At 54.1% G+C, this 9,839-nt stretch overlaps 1 protein-coding gene across 1 annotated transcript in view; it reads right to left on the bottom strand.

The window, feature by feature from the left end:
- Positions 1-280: 280 nt before the first annotated feature.
- LOC116738288 overlaps positions 281-9,839 on the bottom strand; it is a 618,526-nt gene continuing 608,967 nt past the window's right edge. Inside the window, exon 3 of the mRNA XM_032594571.1 lies at positions 281-778. Within this exon, the coding sequence (XP_032450462.1) occupies positions 281-778 (498 nt within the window). The remainder of the gene's footprint in view (positions 779-9,839) is intronic.

Below are 9,839 nucleotides of genomic sequence, written 5' to 3'. Positions count from 1 at the left end.
TGCAAACCAGTCCAATCCTCTACCCCAACCACGGCAGCACAGCCCGGAGCTCGCTCTCGGAGTGGGGGGGGGGGGCGGTAAGAGTCTTTCCAAAGGAAGGAGCCGCCAGCACCGGGGGGGGGGGAGTGGGGGGGTGGGGGGAGCTGTGGCATCCACCCCTGTCGGGGGTGGGGGCAAAGGCCCGGGCACGAAAAGTTTGCCCACGGAGCTGGGGGCTGTGCGCCAGCTAAAGGGCACTTTCTGCCGCGGGAGGGGCCCCGCCGGCTGCGCCTCGCTCCCGCTAGCCGGGGCCCGTGTGACCGTGTGAACCCGTGCACACCGCGCCCGGGTTTTCCTTAATGACAGCAGCCTGCAACTCCCAGCAGGGGAGCAGCGGTGGCCACCGCCGGGCGGAAAGGGTTACGAGCCACAATGCAAGGCGATTTCGCCCGGGGCGTGGAGGCACCGAGTCCCCGGCCGCCTCCGGCCCGGGTGCTGCTCGTCGCCTCCCCTGCGCCCCGGGCGCCGGGCGATCCCTACCTTGCGCGCCGTGCTGGTGGTTCTCCATGTTCGCCGCCGCCGAGTCCGCCGCCGCCGCCGCCGCCGCCGCCGAGGCGCTGGCCGCCGCTCCCGGGCCCGGGCCGGGGCCGCCGCCGCCGCCGCTCAGTTCCGCCAGTCTCCGGTTGGTGGCCGTGAGTTCGGCTCGCAGGTTGGTCACCTCCTGGCTGGCCGACTGGACCGCCCCATCGATGCGGAGCGCGAGCTGCTTATTGTCTTCCATCATGCTCAGGATTTTGGCCTGGGGGCGAGAGAGGTGACAAAGAGCTGCATGATGCGCGGGGGGCGCGCGGCCGGGCACCCCCGGCTCTACCTGTTGGGTCCCCCGCGGCCCGGCTCCCCCGCGCCCCGACCCCCGGGCTCCGGCAGCGCCGGCTCCTCCGGCGCAGGAATGACAGCGGCGCCTCCAGCCGGAGCCGCGGCGGTAGCGAGGCGGCGGGGGGGAGGAGGAGGAGAAAGAGGAGGAGAAGGAGGAGGAGGAGCAGCGATCGCCGAGACCCCGGCGCCGAGCGCGGCTCGGGGAAGGACACCGCGCGCCGCCCGGCACTCTTTCACTGGAGCCTACCATTCACCGCGCGCTCGGGAGGGGGCCCGGGCCGGGGACCGCGGCGCACCCTCGGCCTCCCGCGCCCCCCACTTCGGGGACACACCCCCCCGGGGGGCGGGGGCGGCGGGCGGCGGCCGCCAGTGGGCCGAGGTGGCGCCCCTGGCGAGGGGTAGGGGGCGCCTGCTCCAAGGCCGGCGCTGGGTCCCCTCCCGGGAGCGGTGGGGCAGCCCCCGCCCTGGCTAACGAGCGCCCCGCGCCGGCCCGGGGTTGGGGAGGGGGTGGGTGCTCCGGAGAGAGGGGTGCTCGGGAAGGAGGCCCGGGAGGGGAGCGGGGACGGAGCTCCGCGGAAGGGGGCGGCTTGCGCGATGCCGGGAGTGGAGCTTTGCTTCCCTTAAAATGCGGGTAAGAAATGTGCAGCGGGGAGCTGAGCTGGTGCCCCGAGCGCCTCTCACCCTCCACCCCACTCCAGCCCGACCACCCCCACCTCCTCCGCACCAACCTCCACTGTGCGCCCTCCCCGGAAGGACCGACCCCCCCCCCCCACCCCCCGCCCCGTCCGGGCCCTGGGTGGGCCACTGGAGCTCGGGCCTCCTCGCAGGCCCCTGCCCCCACCCCCGTGCGTGCACCCGAGGTGGAGGGCTGGCCTCAGCCAGGTACTAAGCTCGTTAGCTGGGCTAAATATTGGGGGACGAGAGGGAAGAGGCCAGGAGAGAAGACTGGAAGGCATCAAAGGGGCTTCCCTCTTTCTCCTCCTACTGGAGCAGTGTGAGCGTTGAGGCCCTGCTGTCTCAGTTTACCTACTGCCCCTTCAAAGGAGCACTGAGGTAACCTTAAAGTTGATAAACCTATCTAGCTCCTCTCTCTCCCAGAGCACAGGCTTTGCATTTTTCACTGGGGCCCTGGATTCCAGCCACCAGACCTTGTTACCATAGCAAGCTTCATTCCATGCAAATAGGACAATTTAGAACAGCCAATGTAACCCCGAGGACAATAGTGCACGGCCATCCCAGCTCGGTCAGCCTCGGGAGAGTAGCTCAGGGCCGACTGCAGAAGCTGATGTTCCTGGACAGACTGAAGTTCCCCACCCTGGAGATTTATCAGCGTTTATTAGGTAGGAAGCCTACGATATGCAAAGTGCTTACCTGGGTTATCATCTCTTTGGAGTAAGGATTATGAATTCCACTTTAGCGATGAGGAAACTGAGGCTCTGGGTGGGGGTGAAGCGATTTACCCAAAGGGCCCACAGAAATCCGGTGAAACCAAGAGGGGAAGTAAGCAGTCATCTGCTTTCCAATTAGTCCCACTGTGCCTTGGATGCTAGATTTTTATGGAACCATAAAAACCCACTCTAGCTTCATCCCCCTGGGGCCACTAACAAGCTTTTGTAAGAGGGCAAGACAGTATTGGTGGAACATGTGGCAGCAGAGATAATTTTTCACTGTCGACTCTCCTGAGCTAACTGGTCAGCTGGGGATTGAACCCCTGACCTTAGTCTCGTTAGCTGGAATCCTGACCCACTGGACCAACCAAGGAACCTAGGCTGCTTGGCGTATTTGTAAATCAGGATTTAGTTCTTTGAAGTCCTTTGGCTAAAAGTTATGGAGGGGCGGAGGGGCTGTCATCGTTCAGCCACTGTGTTCAAAAACTTAAACACAGAATTACCATATGACTGAGCACTTACGCTCTGGGGTATATAGGCAAAGAATTGAAAACAGAAAACTCAAACAAAAGGTTGCACACAAAGGTTCACAGAAGTGCTGTTCACAATAGCCAGAAGGTGGAAACAACCCAGATGTCCAACAACAGATGAATGGATAAACAAATGATGGTACGTCCATATAACGGAATATTATCCAGCCAGGAAAAGGAATGGGATGAGACACCTGCCACAGTGTGGATAAATCTCACAAATATTATGCTAAGTGAAAGAAGCCAGACACAGAAGGTAACATGATTTCGTTTACATGAAATACCCAGAATAGGTAAATCGATAGAGACTTGTTTGCCAGGGGCTGGGGGCGGGCGAGAGTGGGGAATGACTGCTTCGTGGGTACGGGGTTTTATTTTGGGGAGATGAAATATTTTCGAACTAGACAGAGGTGGTGGTGTATTGGGAAGGTACGAAATGCCACTGAATTGTTCACTTTAAAAGGGTTTGTTTTATGTTATGTGAATTTCATCTCAATAAACAATAAGTCAGCACTTATGCAAATACCAATAAAAGGCGGGGGAGGGGTGTCCGGGGAACAAATCTTCCAAGGAAACGATCTGGAGCAGGTCATTTGGAGAGCCCTGCGCTCATCAGAAGGCACAGTAATTCATCTGTTTACCTGTCTCTCTCCCACTTCACCTACAGCTTCCGCGTGGGAGAGGGAAGGTGGTCACCGTTTAGCGTCGTTATCTGTCTTTGAATCCCTGCCACCATCATAAACGCTCTGCAAATGAGTGTGTGTGAGCGTGTTCGTACGGTAAACAAACTGACCAAGTGTTACTCATTTTCCTCTTCAGTGAGATTATTCCCACACACCAGAATCTTAAAATCAAGTCAAAACAAAACAAAACACAAAACCCCAACAAGGAGAAAAGAAAGCAAGCCCCCATTCCTTGAGCTCTTTCTCCTCTGCCTCTGCCTCCTCTCCCCCACTTGAAGTACAGCCATTGAAATGTCAAGAAACTCACTTTGGAAACCCCTGGGGTGCCTCCTAGGATTTTACAGAATTTTAATTTTGAGAAATTTTTTCTTCACGCGAAAAAGGGGGCTTTTCCCAGCTGTGTCTCCTTATGTTCACCCACATACAAAAGGACCAGATCTCAGAGAGAAAGTCTGGGATCAATTACCACCTAGAATCTGCTCCGTTTAAACCAGAACGATGACTATTCTACCTCTCTTCCCCGCAACTTCCGCCACTGCTCTTCCCTGGGTGACCCCAGGTAGCAAAACAGTCACAGAATCCTCCAGATCCCTGCCCCCCTTGCCTACCTGCAGGCTGACTCACATCTACAGCTCACTTCTTAGGAGGAGGGGGCGGGGCTCCAGAGCCGTGTGTCAATCACAGTCTTCTCGCTTTGGGGTCCACAACTGTGAGGATGTGACAGTGCACGTTCCTCTTGCAGCCACAGAAATGGGCTTGCTTCATAGAGATCTGCTGCCATTTCCCCAATGTTACCAGTTGCCATCTCTCCCCATCAGCCATACCCCATCCAAGCCACGGGCAGTGCACCGGCCCGTAGGCCCTCCTTCGAAGCTTACCTGGGCATTCTGGAAAGTCTGCAAAACCATCCTTGCTCTGAGAAAGAAAATTCCTGATAAGAACGAAGGCAGAGAGCCTAGCCCATGGCTGACAGTCATGTCACACGCACCTCCCTTTTCCCATAAATAGAATGACCTTATAATTTAATGTCCAAACTGGGACACTTTTGAGAGCACAAGAGGGTGTCATGAATAATGAAGCCGGGACAAGTGGCACAAACTGGAACTGTCCCAGGAAACCCAGTGTATGTGGTTGCCCCAACCTACAGCCGAATGAACTATCTGGTCCGAGAAGGCAATTTGGGGATCACTTCATCCAGCACTATCATTATACACTGATGGAGAAACAGAGACCCAGAGACAGGAAGGGACCCTGAAGCCACGTTGGTAAAGGAGTTGGGAGGGATGAAAAACAGAGTCTTTATGTTTTTTAGATGTTTATTTATTTTTTGAGAGAGAGAGGGAGAGAGCTCATGCGTGTTCGAGAGTGAGTGGGGGAGGGGCAGAGAGACAGGGAGAGAGAGAATCCCAAGCGGGCTCCATGCTCAGTGCAAAGCCTGACACGGGGCTGGATCCCAGGACCGTGAGATCACGACCTGAGCCGGACGCTTAACCTTCTGAGCCACCCAGATGCCCCCCCACCCCCCACAAAGCAGAGTCTTTCGAAAATGACCAAGCATCCTACTACTGTGTATCCAGCACTACGTACTGTCAAGGTCATGCCAGACCACTGGTGCACGTGGCGCTTCCTCAACTCTAAATTTGGGAGCGCGAGCTCACGATCTTGCACAATCTGGCCTCCGACTCCATCCCGTATGGCTCTCCCCTTTGCTCACTACCCTCCTGTCGCTTAATTCCTCTGTTACAGTGTAGATCCTCAGCCCCTTTGCCAACCAACCGCAAGCTCTCAGGAGATGCCAGGTCTCTGCATTTGCAACAAGCTTCCCAGGGGTGTCTGGTGCCCCACAAAGTCTGGGACCGCCTGCCCTAGGCGCCCAGAGCAGGCGCCCATAAAGCACTGTTCACACGTGTGAAACACATAAATGCGAGAGACCTTCTGAACCTGAGGAGTGGCTGTAGCCCCGCCCCCTCTTCTGGATGCCGGCTGTCCTGTCTCGCCCACCCCCCTCCATTCGAGATCCCCAGCGAACCCCAACAGTCACCCTCAGACCCACAGCCAGGAAACAAAGGGTTGGAGGAAAAAGACACCAGGAGAGGAAAACAGGGCAGAGGACTGTGGGGCTTAGGGAAACAGCCCGGAGCTGTAAGGTGAGAACGGATGCCACACACGGGCATCAGTGCGGACACAGAGCACAGTTATTAGTGTGAAGAGTGACATGCATGGGGCGCCTAGGGGGCTCGGTTGGTTAAGCATCCTACGCTTGGTTTAGGCTCAGGTCATGATCTCTCGGTGCATGAGTTCAAGCCCCACATCAGGCTGACCGCTGACAGCACAGAGCCTGCTTGGGATCCTCTCTCTCTCCCTGTCTTTCTGCCCCTCCCCTGCTTGTATGCGCTCTCTCTCTCTATCTCTCTCTAAATAAATAAGTAAACTTAAAAAAAAAAAAAAAAAGAACGACATTTTCCTCTTGACTTCCTCGGCAATGTCTCATCTAAGGGTCGGGAAGCTGGTCAGGTGCATCCCTTCTGTGTCTATTTAATCAACTCAGTCATTTCTGCACATTCTTCCCTTACAAACAATCACTTAGGATTCAGACACACCTATGTATGGAATAGATAAATATTAAAAACACGTATTAACCATAGATTCAAACACATAAGCATATATACTGAAAGCATATATATGCTTCTTCATAGAAGTGTAATTTTTTCCCTTGAATGTTCCATGTACTCTTGATGTTTATTGGGTGTGGTGTGGGGCTTATAAAGGGATGTGCCTCATGGCCTGGGCTCTTGGCTCTGGGCTCTGTTACTACCTGTGTGATGGTGACAAATAACAACAGCCAAGCAAAATGCAAAACCCTGAGATAAATATGCCCACCTGTAGAAAACCATCCCTACACCCCAAAGAACTGGTCCAACCCCCAGGTCTCTTGTCAGATCTCCCGCGTTCTTAGGTCTTGGCTGTATCCACGGGTTGGGCACTAGTTTACTTTTCAGTACCAAGAGCAGTGTCTGAGAGATTCCTTGAACAGGGCTAAAGAGAACATGGTCAGAGTCTTCCAGTCATTGGGTCTTCAGCTCCAATGCCTCGCCTCAGTGAAGCCCTTCTCTACAGCCCATTGGCAGGACAATGCTAACTGACATCATGAATGATCTCACTCTTCTCGAAGGGCAAAAGTAGGGTCAATGCACGGGCTATGGAGTTGGTCAGACAAGGGTTCAAGTCCTAGCCCTGCCATTTACTCACCCTGTGACACTCACAGAGTTCCTTAACTTCCCTGAGTCTCACCTTCCTCACTAGTAGAATGAGATAATGTGACTACCTACTTCGCAGACCTGTTGAGAAATTAAATGAGACAATGCATGTGAAGCATTTGGCAGGGTGCCTGGTGCCTGGCAGAACTCAGTGGATGTTATCAGTGATGCGACACACATGAGGTGGTCCTGGAGGGGAGGATGGACGGCGAGGGCTGTCCGGGCAGCTCCTGTCCTTTGTTTTTTTTTTCAACGTTTTTTTATTTATTTTTGGGACAGAGAGAGACAGGGCATGAACAGGGGAGGGGCAGAGAGAGAGGGAGACACAGAATGGGAAACAGGCTCCAGGCTCTGAGCCATCAGCCCAGAGCCCGACGCGGGGCTCGAACCTACGGACCGCGAGATCGTGACCTGGCTGAAGTCGGACGCTCAACCGACTGCGCCACCCAGGCGCCCCAGCTCCTGTCCTTTGGATGCCACCATGGCCGGCCACTGTGCTCATCCATTCATCGCCACCAGCGTAGGCTGACTCTTCCCCACGCTAAGGATAGGTGTTAGGACCCCCTTTCAGCGGATCAGGAGCAACCCCAAGCTCAGGTTTGCTCAGACCCACCCAGCTAGAAGGTGCAGAACCAGATTCAGGCCCAGGTAGGTCTGATTCTAACGCGTCTGCCTCTTCTTCCTTTCCCCCTTCCCGTCGGATGCGCGAACACGGTCTCCTCCCTGTGCGCACTGATGCACCAAGGGACCTTCGGCGTCCCTTCCAGCCCTGCGCCCTTTATTCTCTGCCAAAGGCACTGATGTGATGGAGAAACAGAAGGAGCCACTCCTCAGTGGCCGGTGCATTAGTTCTTCTAGGCCCTGGGGACCCATTTGGTAAATTAGTTCTTTTGGTTCATGAAATGGTACCCCAGTGGCTTGAAATGCTTTCCAGCCCTACCTTAAATGGGTAATTTATTCTTTTCTCACTGATAGTACTATTTATGTGATCTCCATCCTATACAAGTTGCTTTCTATGCTTTCCAGGGGTGGGTGAGGAGATAGGTGTTTTTTGTTTTGTTTTTGTTTTGTTTTTGTTTCTGTTTTTTGTTGTTGTTGTTTTTAACAGAAGTGCATTAGATTCAGTAAGGAGCACAGCGGGAATTTCCGAGAATGGGATTTTCAGGACCCCTTATCCTCCGCCGCCCCAACCCCCCGCCCCACATTTTGCTCTGCCATTTATTTAACTAAATGATAACTCAGGCAGGAGAGGTCTCTCTCATGTCTTCTCCCACCCCCCCACCCCCCTGCTCAGACTCTCAAGAGTTTCCTTTTCCCCTCTGTTCATTTCTTTTGACCTGTAGGATGCCTTATGCACTGAGCCCCTTCCGTCTTAGGACCAGTGCTATAAAGACCAGGGTGGCCCTCACTCGAGGCCACAGAGGAGTGGCCCATAGTAGGCACCAAACAGCTTGGGGAATTGGGACCCCAGGGCCCCTTGACGACTCATTACAAAGGCATCTCAGATACGGCGATGGCAACATGTCCTTTCTCAGGAATTGATTGGAAGCAGAGGTAGTAAGAAAGGGCCTTGGAATCTGGCCCCTGGAGTCAATGCTAAACCTTTGCAGCACTAAGGTGCTCTCTGAAAAGTATTTATTAGCCAAATAGTATATACCGTTCAATCCAGTGTGCCACGAAGGACTGTATCTGGGACCATCCACCCTGACAGTCAGGATTAGCCGACCAATTGTAGACATAGTCAGAAAAGAGCTATTTTACCCAACGTTGGGCTCACTGGAATAATGCGTCTCTAGTCGGTAAATTGTGAAGTTGCCATATTTATCTTAATCGACTGTCCCTTTATTTGTTTACCAGCCTTATTTTACGCGGGGTGGGGGGGGGGGAGTAAAACAATTTTATAATCCAACATTGGGAACCACAAGGCCACGCTATTAGGCATGTGTGCACCGTTCCAGAGGGAACAGTGCCTGCTCAGAGCAATGTCCGTTATGGCGTTTTTGGGTCAGCGTCCTCAGCCGCCTTGATGGTAAAACGGTTCCTCGACACCTCTGTCCACGAAGAGCTAGCTGGAGACATGTGTTCCTTTTGATAAACAAAGAGCTAGGAGGTTTGGGTTTAAAAGAGGTTGGGGGAGACGTGGAAACAAGAGCCGAGGGGGGTGGTTCGCTCTTTCTCCTTGCCAGGCGTTCTCTGTCATCCCGCACCCACGTCTCTGGCCCTGGACCCCTCTGCCCAGCATGCTGGCTCCACGCCTAGCCTCTCAAGCTGCTGGGACTGTAAGGGCAGGGATGCCTGGACGGTGCTAAGACAGCTGTCCTGTATCAAAGAGGAGAAACAGTCTGGAAAAAAAGGAAATAGAGCTGGGTGCTCCCTCATCCACCAGGGCCAGTAAGGAGTCCCTGGGGCTGGTGGGGGGTGGCCTCCTGCAGGTGGCCACTTAGCCCTAGGAGCCTTACAGCTCTGGGCAAGCATGTGGAGCCTGAGGCCCCCAGGCAGCTTCGGAGAGCAATGAAAGACAGATCTAGGTTCTCGTCCCATCATTCATTAGGGAGGCTTCAAACCAGAGTATGAACGTGGATGCCTCCTAAAGGATGAACCGGTCCAGGGCCCTGGCTAGCCCACAGAGCACCTTTGTGCAAGTCAGGAAAGATGTGCCCTCTTCCCCCGGGGCGAATGCAGCCCTGCTTGAGGGCGCAGACTCAGAGAACGGAGCCTCAGCATGCCTGTGGGTGAGTTCCCTCTGGACACCAAGCAGGAAATGATCCCATGTATCACTTGCCACCTGGATTTCCCCCCTAACTCACAGGGTTTCTCTGGTTCCAGTTTTTAAAAGCTCCTTTTATTATTGCTGTGAGTTCAAAGTAACACATACGTTTACAAATCTGTGTACCCTTGTATGGGAAGAATGCCGAAGGAAGTTACCGTACCTTCCCCGTTGCATTTCAGCGATGGTATAAACCTTTTCTTTCTTCCTTCCTTCCTTCCTTCCTTCCTTCCTTCCTTCCTTCCTTCCTTCCTTTTTCTTTCTTTCTTTCTTTCTTTCTTTCTTTCTTTCTTTCTTTCTTTCTTTCTTTCTTTCTTTCTCGTTTTGGGTTTTCTAAGCAGAGGCTAAATGAACTGGCA

The sequence above is a fragment of the Lynx canadensis genome, chromosome C1 (assembly GCF_007474595.2).
Source record: "Lynx canadensis isolate LIC74 chromosome C1, mLynCan4.pri.v2, whole genome shotgun sequence".
In the NCBI taxonomy this organism is placed as follows: domain Eukaryota; kingdom Metazoa; phylum Chordata; class Mammalia; order Carnivora; family Felidae; genus Lynx; species Lynx canadensis.
This window is presented reverse-complemented; position numbering and strand designations above follow the sequence as displayed.